We start from the raw sequence: 21,761 nt of genomic DNA on the forward strand, positions 1-21,761 counted from the left end.
CTGAGACAGCCCGACAGTTAAAAGAAAATGCTTCACTTTGTTTTTGTATGAGGTAAATTTGTCGCAATACGACGGTGGGTCACAATGACTGATGGGTCAGAATGACCCGAAGATAACACAAGGGTTAATGCTCCCATACTGATTCAGTAACATGTTGGTTTCAGCAATGGGGTTTAACATTTAGGTCAAAGGTAAGCATTTTAACCAGTAATAATGTGAAAGCCTGAGAAACTATGGGTCATTAAGCTTGTGTGTGACCAGGCCTGTATGCCCTGGTATAGGTGGTGTGGGACTGGCTCCTGGTGCCAGATGAAAAAGTTCTCAATGATACTACAGCTCACACGAGTTCCCAGTCACGGCTTTTTACAAGGACACTTATAATGAATGTTGCACACTAAGCACTACAGTTAATCTGGATTTACTTGATTTTTCCAATGTTGTGTCACAATAAAAAGTTGTAATTCCAACAACAAAATTTGCGTTCACTCGTTTGTTGTACCTAAACAAAACTGTGTGGCATGTCTTCGAATTTGTCAACACCGATCGACGTAATGGAAGAGGTTACTCACCGCGACATTAACAGTCATCTCTGTTTGTGTAGGCCCTAGTTGTTGACAGTGTAAACAAGGCACCAAACGGCTATCAATGACGAATCCCATCGTTCAAACGAGATTAAAGCCCTGCCAATTCACTGGGATTAAATCGCGTTATTTTAAGGAACCTTTAACCTGCATTAATAGGATTTAAGAGTGGATGAGTTTCAAGTGACAGCCGCCCCTTCAACACAGTAAATACACTCCCTAACACTCATTGAACCGGCAAATTGAATACCCCCAAATTGAGTTTCAACAAAGAAAAATTACTGTAATGTACCAACCGGTGTAGAACAGCAGGACTACGGAGAGGTTTAAACACTTGGTAGTAACAGGAGTAACCTGCGATTTCAACGATGTGCATACTTCGCTGTGATTGGCTAACACTGGCTACGTAGTGAATTAGTGAATTACCTGTGACAAGGTGCAGTTGAACACGACTTGATCAGACTGAACATCAACGGCGCGTATTTCATCAATTTCACTTCTGGGATGTATTCATTGGAAAGACTTTTAACATAACGGTTTCTAGAATTTCATTGACTTTCCAGGTATGTAAATATTAACTCGTACGTGTTTACCAAACGTTGCAGTGTATAAGCTACACAAGTGATTTAAAATTAAGCAATTCTCATGAAACGTGTTTGAGTTTCAACAAATGTTTTAGTTTGACAACGTGTACAAAATGAGTGTTCTTTGAAATTAATTAGAAAACAAGCAATCTGCCAAAAACAAACTAATTTAAGTGGTAATATGTTCATCAAATAGTACAATCTTGTACATTCTTTCTTTCTTTGTATTTGTAAGTATTTGTTCATATGGCATTCAGTATTCTCGTATTTACTCATCTTGCGGGTCTATTATTCCAGTACACCAAAGCCTTTCACTGAGTGTGGCAGCTTTAACTGGACTCTCAGGAATGCGAAGCCAAGTGATTTTGGTTTAACTTTAACCCACTCGTAACTAATATTTTATCAACGAGTCACGCTGGTGCACGGGCGATTAAATACAGAATAACTTAATCGTCTGTATAACAGACTTTATTAATTATTACTGCCTGTTGTCACACTTGTGATTGGAAATGATCTTTCCACAGTGTCCGTTCCTGTGTTATGGCAATCAATAGTTCCGTTTCAACACAGAATAATCATGACTTTATTGAAAGTTTACACTTATGGTAAATAGGCGTCTGATCACATTCCTAACATGAATTGCTTTTGGAGACGAGCCTAAAAAAAGACAGGCCCTTCTTATTATGAAGGGAAAGGGACCTTTGAGCTGAGCTCTGGACAGTTAGTGATAGTCTGACTGTGGGAATACCAAATGTCCACAATAGCCCAGCCAGTGAGCGTGTGCATCTTGTCTGGGAGGGATGGTTAGACACAGTAATGATTGACTAGATGGTCTGGGGTTGCTGTATTTCAAAGGAAATGACAGCATAAGGCATATGGCCCAGTCTGTCTGATAACAGCTTGTGTAGAACTGAGAGATACGTGATTGGGAAGGAGCCTGACATCTGAGGAGCAATCATGTTGAACTTCTAACAAAGCCTGCTTCTTGAACCAGTCACTGTGTACCGGCCATAATCTCCATTCCCTACACCCCGCTTGCAAAGTCGTTTGTGATATTTGCATGGGATCAGTTTTAGATTGCGTGAGGTGGAAAGACAATAAATGTTATCGTCTGCTTTGTCATCATTCAAATCCTCAGCTCTCAGGAAGGATGGTGGGTGGGTGATTAGGGCTGCTGGCTTCACATAAACGGCAGGCATAGGTTGTTCAACTCGCAAAAAGGGAGTGCTTCACAGCAAAGGTAGAACGGCAAACAGGACACCTATTGTGTCTAGAGCTGCCTTGACCTACTTAGACAGCTCTACTCAGGTGTTGAAGTTCTACTAGACTCTTCTAGAACTCTTGGGGACTAATAAGGATGTGTTTGTCAGGGTTTAGTATGGTTTTAGTGTTGTAGGCATACTACTGCTACTGCTACTACTATCAATAGACTGTACTTTTGTCTCAAGATTCTTAAAGTAAATACAATAGGTAGCGGTTCTCCAACTAGGCAAGGGAGGGGGAGGGAATGAGGATGTTGACATGTTGTGTGTTGGGCTGTGGGAGATGACAGACTTATTTTTCAAAAAAAGAGTATGTAGTTATTACAGGAGAGGTGGGTGAAATAATGTTCTAATTTCAAAGGGGGGGGTTGACAAACAGTTGAGAACCACTGCAATAGTAGTTTCTTCGGTCTACTGTTGCTGTCCACAATTCAACATCCATCACATGTTATCCTGACAGATAAGGCCGCACTCCATGGTGAGCTGCATCTCAAATGGCCTCTAGGACGTAGATAATGTGTGATGTCTTCCACTCAGAATGAAATTGATCCTGACTAAGGGGCTTAGTGAAACATGTGCTGTAATCTGAGTCACATGTATGCAAGCTGAGAGAGTAGTTCGTTATCTAAGGTATCTGACGGACACAGACTTAGTCATGATACTCAGCCAACCCTCCGCTAACTGTCGCCCATTCACTATTAGGCAGGCTGCTGCTAAACACATCCACCAGCAGTTAAGAAAATTCTGTAGTGACAGGAAAGCTTAAAAACCTGGATGGGGTGCGTGATGAAGATACAGAGAACAGGTTTAACGTATGCTTCCGAAATCCAATGATCATCAGCTGCCGTATGTGAATTTGGGAGACAAAACGTAAAAAACTATTTCTGAATTGGACTGTTTTTTTTGTTTTTTTTTCATAGTGAAACATCTGATTCAAAACAATCTTCCTCTCCTGTCACACGAACCAGACGGGCACCTCTGAAAGAAACTGTGGACTTCCAACCACAGGCAGTCTAGAGTCCACAACCCACCTTCCCCTCTACCATGCCAAAGAGTGACACGTGGCCTGGTGGCATCACCATGGAGACCATGGCTGGCATGGACAGCGCGGGAAGTTGTGACAGTGTGGTCAGCATGAACTCGAGTCACGTAAGTAGCCACACCTTCACTTTGTCACTACACACGCTGTCCTCTATTGCTGTCCACTCAAGCCCACACGAGGAGTTTAAGTCACCGGAATATTGATGAATGAAATGATTACATACATGAGAACTGACCTTTGTGTGTGTCTGTGTGCGTGTCTGCACCTGTGTGTGTACCGCGTGTGTGTGTGTTTTCCAGAGTGACGACAGCCTGAAGCATCTCTCTGCTGAGGAGAAGGCCTGCCTCATGTTCCTGGAGGAGACTATCGAGTCCCTCAGCACCGAGGAAGACAGCGGACTGTCCAATGACGAGCCAGATCGTCTTCCCGTCCCCGGCAACGTGGCTAACAAGATGGCCCATCTCTCAGCCTCCATGGGGCAAAGCAAGCTTTACAGTGAGTGACATGGACCCGAGAGCCAGTCAAGTCTTTTGCTAGATTTAGGATGTTCGAGTTCCAAGTTTGTTTGTTACTTTAATGTCATATAAAATGTCAGACGTGTACTTCTTATTCCTAAGTAGGACCTGTGTTATAACATTTAGGAAAATTATAAAAGTAACAAGATCAGTATTATTATGAGACACAAATGTCTACAGGATGTGTGGTATTGCAGACATTCAGATCTCACATCGGATCAATGACTAAAACCAGGGTGTTGGAGTAAACTGGAAGAAGCATGTGTGTCATGAGAGATTTCTCGCCTTGTAGATGTATCCAGACATACCTGTGACCAGCCAGACAGGGAGGAAGGTAAGCTATCTGAGCCAGCGTACAGCTACCTGGTTCCCACCCCCCTGGTCATGGCCAACATCTCCTCCAGCCTGCAGCCCAAGACCAGGCCAGGCCTGGAGCCAAACAAGGAGAACTTCCATCCCGGGTCCAAGGCCTCTTTCTCAGTCACCAAGCCCAGGTCGGGTCAATGCGGTGTCCCGTCCGAGGTGAACGTTGTGGTGGTCCCTCCTCCTCCTACCAAAGTCCGGGGCCCACCAGGAGGCCCTGAGGTGGGGTTTCCCCGAGGCCCTCTGTCCTACGAAGCTCTGGTCCAGCTGAGGAAGAGTGCCTCCATGAAGAGAGCTCCCGACAGCCCGGGAGCTGACCCCTCCAGAGACAGGAACAAACAGCCGTCGGGTCCCACACCCTTGCAGGGTCACCATGGGAGCAGCCACCCCACGACCCCCTCCGACCCACATCCCCAAAAGCCCACCAGGTCCAACCCCAGTCCACCGGTCGTGGCTCCCAAGCCCCAAAGAATGCCCTCCAGTGCCTCGCGGAGTCCCCAGGACGCAGCGGCTGCCTCGCCCACCTCAAACTCACTGCAGAGCGAGAGAGTGAGGAAGGAGGCCCTGCTGAAGCTGGGGCTCCTGAGAGACAGCACGCCAGAGCCCAGGCTTGTGGGCGCCTCGCTCTGCCCTCTCAAGTCCCACTCCTACTGGGACCTCTCTGCTCACAGCGTCCTTAAAGAGCCAGGCCTCAGCAACCCGGGACAAGGCCATCCCTTCTCCTACATCCAGGGTTCCAGGGAGGCCCTCTCTAAGCCCCGGCCAGTACAGAGCAGCAGCAGTCTCCTTCTCCATCGCTCCAGGAGCGAGGAGCTCGCCGCACCCCTCTCACACCCACTGAGACCCAGCGGGGTCAAGGCTGCCACCCTGGAGCGCTCCGGGGTCGGGCTGGGGAGCCATGCCACCCAGCAGAGCGTCCCCCAGCCCCTCTCCGATGCCCTGAGCAGCCAGAGGAAGGCTGGATGTGGTCCCCCAGTTGGCTCAAGCAAAGCCCCAGAAATGGTCTCTTCCTCTGCTGCTTCTGCCAAGCCCGGGGTCCAAAAGCCTGCACAGCCGGTGGGGTTCAGTGTGGTGAGGGTGCCCAACATGGGAGAGGATAGAAAGCAGGCCCTGAGGAAACTCGGCCTGCTGAAAGACTAGTGAAGGGTTCCTCCACTTCAGCCTTGGGTGGGTGACAGACAGGAACTAAGAAGACTTTTGGGGCCAGTTTGCTTTTAAGTCCTTGAAATTATACTTTGAGCTTTGAACACACACCCAGCTTCTTTTCAGCACTTTCAGTTGACTTGTCAGTTACTTGTACACTACTTTGTTCAGTTGAAAGTCAGGAAAAAGTAATGATTGAAATTGAGATTGAGTCATGAATGAGATTATTGTAAGAATGGTATTCCAATTTTTCGAATGCAATTTGCTTTAGCTGTAGAATAATCATTGTGCTACAAAATATCTTCATATGACCAATTCATAGAAAAGAAAATACAAACTGATACTGTTGAAATTGATCCAAAACATGTTTATATATAATTGTTTTAATGATCTAAGGTTGTCATTTCAACAATAGTTTCATATCAGTGTTTGACTGTGCGAGTGATGTATTTTTACAGTTGTTTCCCCATCAGTTTCCTGCAGTTTTTGTCTAAATATTGTTGTGAACAAAGTTTTATGTTTGTCTTACTTTCCTTCCTGCTATTAAATAACAGCCTTCTTTGTCCACACTTACAAGCTAATCATAGTTTTGGTTTTGAACAAGGGCACAAACAGATGTCTAAACTTGAGACTTGACAGAAGCGCTTTCTGTAGCATCAAAACATTTGCCTTTGCAAAAAAACAGCAGTTTTGGAACATAAGCTGCAATTTTCGATATTCGTTTGGAATCAGAGCAGTACGTTTTTTTTTGCAGCATTCTACATATAACCACCACCATCAGAAGGGTAGTTGCTTGTTGTAGTAGAGTATACTTTACGTTTTCACCCCTCCACATGTGACACCTGTCATGGTTTACCTCCAAGATTAATATATAAAGGATGAGACATGTCAACTAATTACCCATGAGCCACTGCATTTTTTTTTTTTATTATTTGGGGGGGGGGGGGGGCAGCTTTGGCTAACTGAACACACTGCAGGGATGGCAATATTAGCTATATTTTGCCTCTAAAGTGGATTTTTGTCTACATACTAGTTGGTTATCTCAAACTTGCCAGCATATACTCAATGTGGGTTCAGCATCGCGTTCACCTCCCTGCCTCTCCAGAGCACCCGTCCTCCAGGTGGATTATCAGTCATGCTACTCGTCTTACAACTATACCACTCCGACGATGAGAAAGCCTACTCTGCACTCTTGTGCTATCGAATGAAACTGAGCTCCTACTCTAGGTGAACCTGTTTTTCACTGAGGGAGATAAGCACCCTACTCTCTGTGTCGCTCAACTTGCTCATTCTTTCAGCACAAAGAGGTCCGTTCCTTTGATTCACTGGCCTGGAAGAGACAGTCTCATACAGCCCACATAAAACAGACACAAAACTGATGGAAAACCATCACAACACAGAGACAAAATGGACACAAAATAGACACTAAACCTTCTCTGGTGGAATGGTCATTGCATTGGGCTGTTGCTATGGTAGCACTGCAGTGTTATCTCTCTGCCAGGCAGGTATTATTATGGCCTGGCGATATCCATGTCAGCATGTTAGAGTGCTTTGCATATGATGGTTTCGCATCAAGAAATTGACACCATTTCCAGCTGCCAGAGCCATATAGAAATTAGACTAGATGTTAAATAAATAAATACTTCATTACACATTCTCTTCTAGATGACTGAGCAAAGACTCACACTTGTAGCCAGGATTTAAACATGGGTCCTTGACTGTGTGTAGTGTTAAATGTGTTTAATTAGCCTACACTTTACATTGTATGAGTGAAATGGACAGTGAATAACACTTTAACACACAACACACTGCTTCAGTCTGATGAATACTATAGATGTATCACTCACCATGCTGGAGGTCACACACACACACACATCACGTGGGCCTGCTGTATCCTATACCTAAATCTTTCATCAGGGCTGGAGGTGGCCCCCTCTGGTTAGGGGAGTTTATCTCCCATGGTGGAGGTCATAAGGTCACGCATGAGAACATGTCAATACTAGTCATAAGTGGGAAGTTCTGTCAAAATGTAATAGAGTTTGATTTATGACTTTAAGGAAATGCTGGTGCAATAGGTCATGGGTGTGTGTGATCATGAGATATCAAAAGGGGGATTGATCAAGGGGCATGTGGTAAATGCTTGTAAGTACACTATATGATAAAAAAAAAGTATGTATAATTAAAAAAAAAAAATTGTATGTAGACAAAAGAATAACACCGACAAACATACCCAACAATCGTACTTTTCAGAACCATGGAGAGCAACCTCTTCCCCAGGTCTCATGCGTAGAGAACGTTCACGAGACGGTCAAATGATCTCCTTGAAGAGTAAAACAAGAGTTTGGGAGGTAGTATCGAACCCCAAACGGTAGCAGCCTTGAGAATGTGGAATGTGAGGTCAAAGACAGTCTCTTCCTGCTCTGGCCACAGCCTCCATTACCATTACCTGCCTAACCCTGACCTTAACCCAACGTGTTGCAGTACAAAACATATATTGAACATAGCTTTTAGTATGAGACACTGAAAACCCAAATATAATCACATTGGTTCCTAAACATTTGTAGCCCATCTTAAGAACTGAAGAAAGAAACTGATTGGTGGGTGTTTAGGATGTATAATGAATATTAGTTAACTAGCCTTCTTTTTCAACTGAGCTATTGAATATTATTGAGCTATTGTTTAACTGTCTCTGGACTTTGTATTGTTTTACCTGCAGTCTTACTTAAATTCGACATATTTTGCCAATTTTAATAGTTGAATGTTAATAATATTCAACTTTATTTTCATTATTTAGATATATCTGTCCGTTCAAGGCATCAGTAACACTTTTTTTCTGTTTTCCTTTTCACACTTCAGTGATTTGCAGTACAATGTGTCTTCTTTATGCATACATATGTGAATAAAACACTTACCTAAAATAAAGTATTCAGTATAAATTCTTAACCTACTTTATGATTCCAAATGTAATGTCATTTCTGGTCAATTTGGAGAGAGAAAATTGTTTAGATTCTAACTCCTTGGTCATGTCTGTGATTGTCTTAGTTGCACATCCGGGGTGATGTTTTACGTCTCTCCTCTAAAAGACCCACACAGATGCAAGCAATTAGGCCAATTAACGAAACACCTGATCGGAATTGCAGTTCAGTGAATAACATTTAATGTGAAACTGAATTCGATTAGGAGTTATTCTGAAACGTAGACCATGACTTCAAAGCGAACGAGAAAAGTGAGTGCCGAAGGGCATTTCATGGAGCAAATGAGCGAGATGCGTCAAAAGAAAGCGGATCTTTTTATCCAACAGTTCGAGAAAGATGGTAAAACTGCTGACAGCCTACTGACCGGAAATTATGCTAATATCAAGCAAGTTTCTTGAAATTTGGTTAACATTGCCCTTCTCATCCCTTAGCGCAAGACCGCATCAACGAGATGGTGTCTAAAATGGAGCAAACTCTTGCCACGGTAGATCGTGTGTTCAAAGTGGAACTAATGAAAATGCCACCTGCCCTCCAGAACACATTAATCAAAGATTTGATAAATGGTAAAAAATAAATGTACACTTAATCTCGACATCTTTTAAATATGTTGTGAAGCTCGCATATTGAGGATGAACATGTTTGTTTTCTTAGCAGGTGGTTTGTCAGCTGGAGACGTAACGATTGCTGTCAAGGTACAACAACAAAAGACTTCCACAAATTATAATGGTGAAACAATAGCCTACCATCTAGTGGGCACATACAGTAACCACCTATCATGCCATCTGTAACAGAACGAGTCTCCTGAAATGCATCAGCCACTCACAAGGAAGCACAGCGGCAAAAAAGGTTTGTCTTGACAAATCTTTATGCATAATCGGCAATAATCATTAGTCTTCATTTGGAGGTAACGGAACACTTGTATTTCCTCCTGGTCTAGTTGAATTGTAAATTGTCTTTTTAATCTGCAGCTAAAGTCAGCGATGGTGCACCCAAACGGATCACAGGATCTCAGACAAGGAAACCGTTAGAAGCAGCTAAGGTTTTGTCCAGCATTATTGCCATGATCGTTTGAGGGTTCATTACAGGGCAAAAACAATTTCGTGGCAATGCACTCGCCAGGAAAGTACCCTCACAGGTCTTGTTTTTTTCAGAAGGCAACCAACAAAACAAGATCTCTTGTTACAAGTTCAAGCGCAGGAAACTTAAGGTAACTATGTTGCTCTTTCACTCCCAGTTCAATGTAAAAAATGTTGCCATTTGTTACAGGTACACTGAAGTTCTTTCGGCCTGATCCTATTGACAGGCCGCTAGGGAATTTTATCTAAACCTCCCTAATAAATTAAACCTGGAATCATTCCTAAACTGTGAGCTGGCCTGGGGTGGGGGTGACATACAACTTAGATCAGTTAGACTAGGTTTAGTTCAAGTGGTTACCAACCCTGGTCTTCCAGCCATCCAAAGCCGCCACACTTCAGCTAAATGCTTGTTTGTGCATTTTCTGCCACAGGTGTGCCTCTACCTCAACGTGTAAGAGGGCAGTGTCTCGTGTCGCCAAAACCAGTGACCAGAGTGCACTGACTAGTAAACAAAGGTTTGACAATCGGTCGTTTTAACTCATTAGGAACATGTCAATGAAAAGGCATGCCTTTTTCCTTTGGCACATTGTGGATGTGTCCCTTACCTCTCGTCTCCAGAGCGGTCCTGCTGTCGAGCGGTAATGACCGCATGTCCTGCTTCGCGGCAGGGTCCGCACCATACGTCACCATATCTACCTCTCTTGGGGAGGTATTATATATTTTTTATACCACTCTTACCTTGATGCTAACTGGAAATGTCGTTGGCAAGCACCAACATTATTTTTCTCCACAGACAGTTTGTCTTTCTGAAGAGACCAAGGACGAGATTGACGTGAGGCAAATGGATGATATGGCTGTTCTTCAGATGCAAAGGCTGATGGTAGATGAGTCTAGTCTATCGCAAAAAAATGAATGACATTACTGTACAATGAAGGGGGGGGGGGGAAAAAACAACTGACTTCTTCTGTTTTTCAGAAACTGATGGTCTACCTAGCCAACAAGTTTAAACTGAACAGTCTTTAACTGGGGTGATTCACCCATGCAATCCATCTACGCACCGGTTTTACTGTAACTTGATTTAAATAAAGATATTCTTAATATTGTACAAGAACTGAAAGTGCTGGTCTATTTAGCTTTAGTGGTCATTGGTCTATTGGAGGGCTGGAATAATGCTGTGGTCTTGTTTAATAACCATGGCCAGCTTAATCGGGGTCTTCCTTCACATGCTGCACCATGACAACAGTATATTAGATTAACTGCAGGGTCTTTCACCTGGTATGGACTAACCGATGCAATGGGTGAATAATATGCACAATATTGTCTAATATTTTATTAATTTGTCTAAGACCTTTAAAAAAAAAAAAAAATCCTGCTTTGGTAAACACGTGCTGTGGTGTAGAGAACTCGTCAATCCAGAATAGGAGAACACTGAGACCTGGGAAAGGGGATGCGCTCCATGGTTCTGAAAATTGATTATGATTTTCTTTTACTTTAAATATTTGTATAATTCAAGAACAAAATGATACTACTGCACATGCAACACATCCCCTTTGGTATCTAAGACATCCCCGCTCTTGATATCTCATGATAAACCCATGACCAACTGTATCAGGTCTTTGACATCAAACCCGGCCTATAATAAAATTAATTTGATAGATGATGGATTCATAACCTTTGACCTGTTATGAATCCAACCACTACTGTGTCAACACAGCTGCCATGACAACTCTGCCAACTTTATCAATTCACCGCAGTACATAGTGGAGCCACCCATCTGAGCAAGTCCATCAGTCCATTTTCCTGTATTTTACATATTGCAATCTTTTTAGTAAAACATTACTTTATTAAACGTTACATCATTGTAAATGTCTTTGTAAATGTCTTAGCATATTTTAAAATATACATTGTTTAAAAAAAATTATTATTCAGACTACAATTGTATGAAATTGTGTCTGGGTTGTGTGTCAGCAGTTATGAGTGTGGGGGAAAGGAGGCAAGGGAGAAGGAGAGGGAGTAGGCAGCGAGAGAAGCACAGGAATGGAACAGGAAAACAGTTACTTCAATTCACATCACTTTGTCACAGCCTTTTTCCCCCCCATGTTTTATATAAATACTTATCTCCTTTACAACACATCCATAAAACCAATCACCCATAAAACAAGAGGTTTATTCTTGTAAGTGCTAGTTGTGAACATGAAACAAAGTGGCAGGCAGCACATAAGTGTTGTGGAGAAGTACATCCACATAGCAGATGAAGATTCTTGTTTGTTCGGAAGCACAGGCGTATCACAGTTTAAGCAGGCATTGTGGAGTGGCATTAGGTAGTGTAACATAGGTAGTACTATCTTCAAAATTACGATTAAACCAACACGCACAGATTACACTGCTGGATGAAAGGCCCATGTGACAAGTTTCCTTCTATTGCAAAAAAAACTATCAATACATATTCAATTACAGTGAGGGGAAGGATACAATCAGTAAATAAACAGCATAACCCTTCAGGTTGTCCAGTCAGTGTGTTAGCACCAGAGGTTCCCGGTGGCAGGTAGAACAGAGGTCCGAAGTGCAGCGAGGAGGTCCTGGCCTCCTCACCTTTGACCTCTTCCGTCGTCTCAGTTGCCCTCAGACAGGATGTGGCTTTTGCTCTTTTTTCTCTTGACCTTGCTGTTGGAGGAGGGGGGGCCCAGGGACTCCAGACGGAAGGGCCGGGGGAGGAGCGACTCGGCGCTGAGGGGGGGAGCAATGTTGGAGCCGCTGGAGGTCAGGTGGGCGGCGCCGTTGCTGGCGGGCGTGGCGTGGACGGCTGGAGGGAGAACACGTCAGAGGAACGACAGCCAAGAGGACCATCTCAGTAGACATTGTATCTCCAGATAAAATCAAGCACAACATCATCTTTCGAACATCATCTTTGTCACGTTCAAATCTGAACCATGAAACCAACGCCAAGATGTTAATAGACGTTTTGTCAGTGTCATGTGTTTAGTCAGATTTGGATGTGTGGACTGATACTTTAAGCACAAGGGGCAGACGTTAAGCCGTTTTACAAAAGATTCCTCTATTTCTGTCGTTTCAAACCCAACGCTCACAGGCTTGGCTCATCCTACAGGTCCCTCGAGTCTGCTGAGTCAGGGAGAGCTGCTGGGGTTTTCAGGGCAATCTGTTTTGGGGTTGTTTAAGTGCATCCTTGTCTTTCGGGAAATGTGGTATCGATATTTTCCACTTCTTCAGGATGACCATCCTCCTATGCTCTACTCGACCACCTTTTTATTTTGAGGTTAAATAAAATCGAATAAAAGTAGCTTAATAGCAAATGTTTACAAAGCATGCTGTCAGAAAGATCAGCAGCTCGGATACATCTCTCTTCATTTATCTGTTTATCCCTTTATCTCTCTGCTATATAGTGATATCTATCTGGTATCTTTATTTAACATTACTCACACCTGACTCCAAATGATTTACTGCCCACTTGTGTCAAAACCGTCTGCTACTGTCCAGATAAACATGCAGTGATCAGTGACCGGACAGCCTGGTTTGGAATAGTGGGACAAAGTCTACTGAGTAAATACTGCGTGTGTATCTGTTTCTATGACTGGTTTGCTATCCTTGCTGGATCTCGGGACAGCCAGGGTTCAAAGGTCAGGATCAGGGTCTGTAAGTTCCCAGTCTTACCGAGGCCCTTCAGTGAGTCTCCGCCCAGCAGCTGGGTCGCTCTCTTGGACCTGAAGTAGTTGCTGGCGATGTTCTCGCTGTCGCTGCGGTTCAGCATTTCTTTATACTTGTCCCCCTCGTCCTGTCACATAGGCACACAGGAGGGTGAGGCACCATAGCACACTATACACCTTCTATAGGTTCTAGTCATGAACCATACTAGCTAGAGTACGGTTCTAGAATAGTATATAGAGAGAGAATTTAGTGTAGTGTTGTTTGTGGACGCTCTGCCATGCAGGTGTGTTCCTCTGCTAAATAAAGATATAAAGATAAATAAAGATGTCTTCTTAGTTACTAGTCAGTAGTGCTACTTAAGAATCCTAACAGTTATTTTGCTGTACTTGCACAGCACAGGGACTATCTGTATGTCGCTTTGGATGAAAGCGTCTGCTGCATGAATCCAATGTGAATATAAAATGTATTCTAACACTGAGGTTGACTGCAGGTTTTGTATACCTGTCCTCCTCTTCCTGGAGCACAGAGAGAGAGAGGTGTATGAGGGGCCGTCACAAAGAATACAAGCAATAGTTCTGAAGAATACGAGTTACAGTACTAGCCACTATTTGGAGCTTTAGCTATAAGAGCTGAATGAGCACCATGTCGAATGTACCCAAAGGCGTGCGGTGTGTAGACGTGTAAACGTTAGACGCCCCTACCAGGAAGAGCTCGGCCGTGTCGGTCCCTGATGCTCGCCGTGCCGCGAGCCTCGGGGCGGACGCACACACGGCTGGGACGGACAGACGGGACGGACACAGACCGTGAGAGATATGATGAGAGTTATTGATAAGCTGTGCCAACAGAGTCTGCCAGGAAGTCTGGGTGTTAAGTGTGCACATTGTGTCGTGTCAGTTGCTGGAGCGAGTCAGCTGTTTGCGTGTGTTTGTGTTTGCGTGGCGAGTGTGTCGACGGAAGGGTCCGACCCAACTCCTGCTCCAACCCAACTGACAGTGATGTGTGTATATGGTGATGTGGAAGATTGTGTGTGTGTGTGTTATGACACTGAACAACCCCCGCTCCTGCCTCACCTGACGGCAGGGCGGTCTTCTGCACCACCACCTCGGGCAGCCTCCAGGTGCCCCCGTCCTCATCCCAGCTGGCCTCCTTGCGCAGGCGGTCCAGGTTGCTGTAGTTGCAGTCTCTGCGCACCAGGGGGGCCATGCGCTCCAGCAGGCTGCCCAGCAGCTGGGCTTCTCTCTCCAGCCTCCGGATGGTGGACAGGTAGTCGTTCCTCTCCAGCTCAAACTCGGCCTCCAGGTCCCGGATCTCCAGCCTGGCTGCTTTCAGCTGCAACGTCGACATCATCATTATCAACATCACGGCAGGCCACACCAATACTTAACTGTACAAGCTCGAACATCCTTATGTTCTACTAAATAATAAATCTGACGTGTGTCAAAAAAAACGCACATTCATAGATTTCTAAAATATAACAGCATTTACAATACACAGGTATACAGTGCAGTCAACGCTAATGTATATCCAGTGTGTCTCAGAGGGTGTCCAGGAATTCCTGGGTGTGTGCCGCTGGTGGTGCCCTCCCCCACCTTGCCCTGGGTCTTGTCCAGCAGCAGCCTCTTGGCGTGCACCTCCTCCTGGATGGAGTCGTACACGTTGAGGAGGACGTGGTCGCTGTCCTCGCCGCTCTGGGACAGCGCCCTGATCAGGTGTTTCTTCCGCTGGTCGGCCAGGGTCTTCCTCTGGTGGTGGCGGCGCTGCAGCTCCTGGTTCCTGGCCTGCTCACCGCCTACCATCTCCTGCTCCAGACGCTGCAGCCTGGCTCACGGGAGAACCACACACACACCGACGTGAGGGGTGGAGGGGGCGGGGGGGGCGTGTGTGGGTGTGTAAGGGTTTTGGATGTGTGGTGATTTGTGTCCGCGTACGTGTCTGTGTGTGGGTACGTGTGTGTGTAGGTGGGTAAGTGTGTGTTTTGGATACGTGGTAGTTTGTGTCTGCGCGTGTCCGTGTTGTCTGTCTATGTGTGTGTGCGCGTGCGTTCGTGTGTATGTGTATATGTCTGGAAGTATGGACATGTTCATGCATGTGGTCGTTGATGTCTGCGTGTGTGGGCCACTCACCTCTCCAGCACATGTTTCTGGTCCAGGGGTCCTGGGGTGGAGAGGGAGGGTGAGTCTGCATGGCTGTCCCCCTCTGACCCTCTCTGGACCCCCATCGCCTGGTGAGCAGCCTGGGCCTGGACCCCCTGAGGAGAGAAGAGATGATATTATGACAGGTCATGATGACAGGTCATGATGACACTATATCTGACTGATCGTTCAGACAGACACACTGACAGATCAAAAGGACATTGACATGATGACAGATATGAAGACATGACAGATGACAAGACATCATGACATTTCGACAGACATGGGATTACGACAGATCCTTATGACAGGTCGTCATGACACCATGACAGATCGTTGGGACATTAAGACCGATCACGATGACAGAGCAGCATGACAGTAAAAGACCATTATAACAGGTCATTATGATATTGGGAAACATTACAACAGATTATTGACGTGATTTTTAGGACAGTGTGGTCACAGGTACGAAGCCTATACAGCAGTTACATCAAATGACATACCTCATAAGACCTCATCTGCTACTGAACCAGCAATAGGCATGACAGAGTATATTACTCCCAACCTGTGGGCTGTGCTGTGGTCAGAGGTACAGGGTCTACCGTCTACAGCAGTTACATCCTCAGGGAAACATCTAAAACAGTAGAGTACTGATCAGGTGGTTGGTCTGGAGGATGGTACCTTGACCAGGGGACGGTCCTCGGCCGAGGCCAGGGAGGGCTCACCAGGGGTGGGACAGGGCTCCTCCTGAACCTGGGTCACATGGCTGGAGCTCTCTGTCAAGCACAAACACGACCGCGACACGGCCACAACACAAGACTTGATGAGATCGGACTGTTTTAAACCCTGATATAGTTGCCGGTATTCAGTCGACTAACATTCAAACAGTGAGTCTAGTGTGAGTATAAAAACAGAGGCTTAGAGGCTATTTGAAGGCACTATTACAATTTACACCCCCACACCCCCCCCCCCCCCACACACACACACACACGCACAATTATGTTTATGTGCAGACATTAATATTGAATACTATAGTTCTGATGAGGACATGCAATATACTGTATGTATACACACGTATGTATCCATACATACAGTATTTTCTCTTATGGCCGGTGTGACAGCACCTGTGGTGGAGCTGGAGCGCCCTCTGGTGGCCCTGGAGGCCTCCAGGTGAGCCAGCTTGGTCTCGTAGGAGCAGCGCAGGGCCGTGATGTCCTCCTGCAGCTTGGCCTTGGACTCCTGCTCTGCACTGTACTCTGCCTGCAGCCTGGACAGCTTGTCCTCATACTCCTGGAGTGTGTATACACACACACGCGCGCACACAGACAGAAATGTGGTACACACAGGAACGTCCACTTACAGGAGGGCCCACATACAAGCACAAACACAAGCCGACAATTACAGGAACACACACACACGGTTTAGGCCACGAGGGCTCTGGCGTTCCCGTCCACCAGCCGGGGTGTGTGTGTGTGTGTGCGTGCGCTGTGTCGGCTCGCTCTCCAGGAGAACACACCTCTTTGATCTTCTCCTTCTCAGCCTCAGTGGTGCTGGACTGTGGCCTGGACGGAACACCAGGGGACGCCTCGGACCTCTGGCCCTCCAGCAGAGCTGAACACAGAGAGGGACAAACACCTTCAGACTGGGCTGGACACGTAGGAGATTGAAGAGCGGCATCAGCACAAACTATCCACCGGCTAGCACTGTGGCTAGCAGATGTTGATGTGATTGACGTCCGCCTTAATGACCTCTGACTTCCACCAGTTACAATCCCGCAAAAATACAGCCTTGTACTCTGGAATGGTGAAGACCCACATGACACGTTGGATTTGATTTGTTGTCCAAATCACATCGTAGCCCTTCAACACGGGCCCCAGTGGCAATGCAGGCACTCACATGAGAGGTTGGTGGTCCCCAGCTGTCCAGAGATCAGGGCTCGCAGAAGCTTGATCTCCTCCTGGTATTCCCTCAGGAGAGCGTCCTTGGGGTCCTCGTTGATCCGGGGACGGTTCTGGATGCTCTTGGCCCTGTCCACATTCACTTTCCTTTTCACTGGGTCGCACGCTCACAGATCTTATCTAAGTTACAGTTACAGTTTCTACACGGAACACCACTGCTCTCATCGACATGGTCGAGAGTTACCAAGCCTGCCTGTTCCCCTACCATGAATGAAACAGTGTATGAAATAACAAATGAAATGGGGCGTTGATGTTCCATTGAGTGGATTTCAATACAACCTCATTTCCTTCACTATTTCATACACTGCTTCATTCATTCCTTCACAACAAATATTCCACCCACCAGGCTAATCTGGTCAGGGGGATTCAGTTAGAACCTAAACAACGCCCCACGTTAACAACACAAACAACAAACAACAACACCCCCCAGCTCACCGGTTGGCGTAGCGCAGCGTGCTGAGGCTCTCCTCGTAGTTGTTGTCGGCCGGGGAGAGGCAGGCCACCATGAGGGTGCGTGTGTTCCCGCCCAGGGAGTCCTGGAGCAGCCGCGTCAGCTTGGAGTCCCTGTAGGGGATGTGTTTGGACCGGCCGTCCACCAGCGCCGAGATGACGTTCCCCAGGGCCGACAGGGACAGGTTGATCTTGGTGGCCTCGCGGAGGCGCTCGCCGGTGGCGCCCGTCTTGGACTGGCGTTCGCTGCCCGCCAGGTCCACCAGGTTGAGCTTGCCGGCCCGCAGGTGGTCCTTACCTGCTGCATCTGAGGGGGGGCAGGCAGACAGACAGACGGGCGCAAGACAGAGATAAGCAGACAGATAGACAAGCAGACAGACAGATAAGCAGACAGACAGACAGAGATAAGCAGACAGATAGACAAGCAGACAGACAGATAAGCAGACAGACAGACAGACAGGCAGGCACAAAACACAAACAGACAGACTAGTTAAATACAACATTTCATCATATGGAAACAGAGAAAGACCGAGATAGAGTGGGGGGGTGGGGGGAAGAGAGAGAGAATGACCTTTAATTTGCCTTTAATAATTGATGTCCTTGGTGACTCAACAAGCAGTAGTCAGGGTGTGGTGTGTGGGTGTCATGCTGACAGACTGACCTGTGGTAATTGGTGAGAGTTACAGGGAGGGTGTAGTGTAGCTGGCTGTATTGTATGATGAGCTAGCTCCACACTCCACAGAGCTAGCTGTGGAGTATAGTGATAGGGACTGGTAGGGGTGTAGTAGAGCTAGATGTGGAGTATAGTGATAGGGACTGGTAGGGGTGTAGTAGAGCTAGATGTGGAGTATAGTGATAGGGACTGGTAGGGGTGTAGTAGAGCTAGATGTGGAGTATAGTGATAGGGACTGGTAGGGGTGTAGTAGAGCTAGATGTGGAGTATAGTGATAGGGACTGGTAGGGGTGTAGTAGAGCTAGATGTGGAGTATAGTTATAGGGACTGGTAGGGGTGTAGTAGAGCTAGATGTGGAGTATAGTTATAGGGACTGGTAGGGGTGTAGTAGAGCTAGATGTGGAGTATAGTGATAGGGACTGACTGGTAGGGGTGTAGTAGAGCTAGATGTGGAGTATAGTGATAGGGACTGGTAGGGGTGTAGTAGAGCTAGATGTGGAGTATAGTGATAGGGACTGGTAGGGGTGTAGTAGAGCTAGATGTGGAGTATAGTGATAGGGACTGGTAGGGGTGTAGTAGAGCTAGATGTGGAGTATAGTGATAGGGACTGGTAGGGGTGTAGTAGAGCTAGATGTGGAGTATAGTGATAGGGACTGGTAGGGGTGTAGTAGAGCTAGATGTGGAGTATAGTGATAGGGACTGGTAGGGGTGTAGTAGAGCTAGATGTGGAGTATAGTGATAGGGACTGGTAGGGGTGTAGTAGAGATAGATGTGGAGTATGGTGAGAGTTCCAGTTACAGGGAGGGTGGAGTATAGCTGATAGGGACCGACACAGGGAGGGGTGTTGAGAAGCTGACCTGTGGTGCAGATCTCCAGGTGGATGGTGAAGATGGAGTGCGAGCGGGAGGAGTCCTTGTTCATGAGGGTGTAGCCCACCGAGCGGTTCCTCCAGCCCTGCTCCATGATGCGCTCGCACTCCCCCACACTGTGCACCGTGTGCATGGACAGATCCCGCACGTACACGCCCCGCTCTGGGTGCTCCTTCAGCTGTTCTCACACACACGCACACACACACGCACACATGAACACACATGCGAGCCCACACTCACGGAAAACATGCATGTGCAACGGGTGCACACATGGAAAACATGCATGAGCAAAGACACACGCATACACACAGAAAACATCGCAATAAAACACACACACACACGTGTGTGCATAAACACACACACACACTAATGCACACACAGAGCAAACATGCATGTGCACCACACGGACACAGCCAGTGCGTGCGTGCTACAACACAGGTCAGTATGCATCCGTGCATCACAAAGCGGTCATCCTCGGCGGACACCTTCATCTTTAGGAACTGCCTTGTTGTTGCTCGTTACCACGGCAACAACAGCTATAAGGCGGTGCAGATCCACTACAACGAGGCTGCCGGACTAACAGGTTTCTACAATACACGACACAGATGTAGCCCTTCAACAAGATATAGCCCAGACTTCCAACAGCTCGTTTCGAACACAGTAAACAGGTGCGGTGCAGAAGGTCTGGACGTGTCGAACCTCAATTTTTTGTTTGGTGTCGTGTCCCAACAGGTCTCGTATCTCTTCATTGTAAATCTCCAGGTAGGATGCCCTCACAAGGAACTTGGTGTTTTCGGCACACTATGTGACACAGAGGACGACAGCATGGATTCTGTGTCAGAGCACAACTAAGTGGACGAGTGTTATTCACGTTCATAAATGTAAAGTGACAGCTAATGCGTAAGAAGAACATATCTTATGTTCAACCACTAAAGCTGCAGTCTTTATGGCAGTCATACTAAGGTCATACTAAGAGTATTCAGGCCCTACCTGAATACTCTCGAAGATGTGCTCGAAGGCCCGGGGTATGACCCCTCTCTGGGGCGCGGGCTCGGCCGCCCCCTGCATGGTGAAGGACTTGCCGCTGCCTGTCTGGCCGTAGGCGAAGATGGTCCCATTGTAGCCCTCCGTCACACTCTGTGGAGATATCACATGATCTTGAAGCACTGCTCTACAAAACCAAACCACCTTTACAATAACTAAAGATATCAATCTCGTTTGGACTGCATGTGGTTTCCTTGAAGCATTGTCCTTGTTGACATTGGTGCACACTGGGTTTGACTGACGGGAGCCTGTTTAGTAAATGATGAGTCCTGAGGTCAAGGGCAATAGGATATAGCTGGGCGTCCTAATTGGCTAGGTTCACACTCTGAACCAATGGTGTCCTATGACCACTAGGCTGGCTGAAGTGTCTAGCCTACTGTACACAGCAGTCAAACATCAGCACGGATCTGGACGGGATGAACGGGAGCCAACCTCGACCAGCGGGTAGGCTATCTCGTTGTACATCTGCTCGGTGGTCTGGTCGATAAAGTAGGTCCCGTCGAAGGTGAACTGTTTGGGTGGTTCGTCTGTGGCCCCCGGCTTGACGATGAAGCATTGACACCTGCTCAGGTCCATGGTGACCACCATCTTACAGCTCAGAGCATTCTCCCTGTGGTTCATTGGCCTACATCTCACCACCACCCGCACTGACTCGGACGCCATTTTGGCCTCCATTGAACCCAAGTCAAGGGTTTCTGTTCTCAAGGATTTGATCACTAGAAGGACAGAACAGGACAGTTTAAATTCATCGCCTACCTGAGTTGTCTGTTTGACTGTACTTCCGAGCTACTGGACATTCATTCAGCATAGAATTACACTACAGCTATCCTCTGATTATGCTTAGGTAGTTAGTAAGTAGGCTCAACTCTAGATAGGAGTTATATCATCTGATGATGCTATGGTAGTAAGTAAACTTTAGGTAAGATGGCACATCTGTAGCATGATTTATCAAGGTCGCCATCTATGTAGATGATGATCAAAGTTAAAACTGAAACACTGACCTTTTTTTATTTGGCTAGTTAGCTATGCATGTTGAACGCTAACGCCGGTAAGCACTGCACCCAGCAACCCTACTATGGAACACATCCTGGATGGAGTTTGACAAATCTCGATTGGAGTCCTCCTCGATTTCAAACCCAACATTCATCTGCTATGAGAACCTCCTGCATTTGCGAATGACATTTTCCTGGTTATTATACATAACTCATGACGACAAATGTGAATCCAGTTGTGTAAACACCATTATCATACCCCGTCTCCTGCAGATGATCTCCTCCTACGGCGTTCCATGTTGCTAAGCTACCGCAAACTTCAACCATATAACTACGTCACTAGTGAAATGTCAAGTCGTTAATCACAGCCATCTTGGTGAGGTCGGAAATAATATGCTACTTCTCTGAATATTTCAGGTCCCTTCCACGTATGCAATTT

General features: G+C 46.4%; 3 protein-coding genes across 6 annotated transcripts; 2 read left to right on the plus strand and 1 right to left on the minus strand.

Moving 5' to 3' along the window:
• Window positions 1–605: 605 nt before the first annotated feature.
• Window positions 606–6,138, plus strand: zgc:158258 (uncharacterized protein LOC791186 homolog). 2 transcript variants are annotated; one of them, XM_062458215.1, is made up of 4 exons: window positions 606–1,144; window positions 3,348–3,576; window positions 3,769–3,964; window positions 4,277–6,138. In XM_062458215.1, the coding sequence occupies exons 2-4, from the start codon at window positions 3,472–3,474 to the stop codon at window positions 5,485–5,487; spliced, it is 1,512 nt and encodes a 503-aa protein (XP_062314199.1). In that variant the 5' UTR covers window positions 606–1,144; window positions 3,348–3,471; the 3' UTR covers window positions 5,488–6,138. The 2 variants fall into 2 exon arrangements, with proteins under 2 accessions (XP_062314199.1, XP_062314196.1); XM_062458212.1 differs by having other exon boundaries at window positions 607–1,144; window positions 3,396–3,576; window positions 4,277–6,137.
• Window positions 6,139–8,596: 2,458 nt separating this feature from the next.
• On the plus strand, window positions 8,597–10,658 carry cdca9 (cell division cycle associated 9). Of its 3 annotated transcripts, none has more exons than XM_062458289.1 (10): window positions 8,597–8,804; window positions 8,897–9,028; window positions 9,120–9,157; window positions 9,257–9,311; window positions 9,434–9,504; window positions 9,617–9,672; window positions 9,973–10,056; window positions 10,160–10,250; window positions 10,335–10,421; window positions 10,517–10,658. In XM_062458289.1, exons 1-10 carry the CDS (start codon window positions 8,693–8,695, stop codon window positions 10,562–10,564), a joined length of 774 nt encoding a protein of 257 aa, XP_062314273.1. In that variant the 5' UTR covers window positions 8,597–8,692; the 3' UTR covers window positions 10,565–10,658. The 3 variants fall into 3 exon arrangements, with proteins under 3 accessions (XP_062314273.1, XP_062314280.1, XP_062314264.1); XM_062458296.1 differs by having other exon boundaries at window positions 8,599–8,804; window positions 9,117–9,157; window positions 10,339–10,421; XM_062458280.1 differs by having other exon boundaries at window positions 8,600–8,804; window positions 9,117–9,157.
• Window positions 10,659–11,428: 770 nt separating this feature from the next.
• Window positions 11,429–21,737, minus strand: kif17 (kinesin family member 17). Its single transcript, XM_062458175.1, has 17 exons — window positions 21,582–21,737; window positions 21,332–21,493; window positions 20,763–21,046; window positions 20,277–20,423; window positions 19,986–20,087; window positions 19,275–19,464; window positions 17,730–18,051; window positions 17,233–17,363; window positions 16,853–16,947; window positions 16,461–16,626; window positions 16,018–16,112; window positions 15,328–15,452; window positions 14,794–15,022; window positions 14,275–14,533; window positions 13,906–13,976; window positions 13,211–13,331; window positions 11,429–12,344 (listed from the first exon to the last, which is right to left on the minus strand). Exons 3-17 carry the CDS (start codon window positions 21,003–21,005, stop codon window positions 12,154–12,156), a joined length of 2,487 nt encoding a protein of 828 aa, XP_062314159.1. The 5' UTR covers window positions 21,006–21,046; window positions 21,332–21,493; window positions 21,582–21,737; the 3' UTR covers window positions 11,429–12,153.
• Between the last annotated feature and the right edge of the window lie 24 nt (window positions 21,738–21,761).

Source organism: Osmerus eperlanus, chromosome 1 (genome assembly GCF_963692335.1).
Source record: "Osmerus eperlanus chromosome 1, fOsmEpe2.1, whole genome shotgun sequence".
NCBI classification, from domain to species: domain Eukaryota; kingdom Metazoa; phylum Chordata; class Actinopteri; order Osmeriformes; family Osmeridae; genus Osmerus; species Osmerus eperlanus.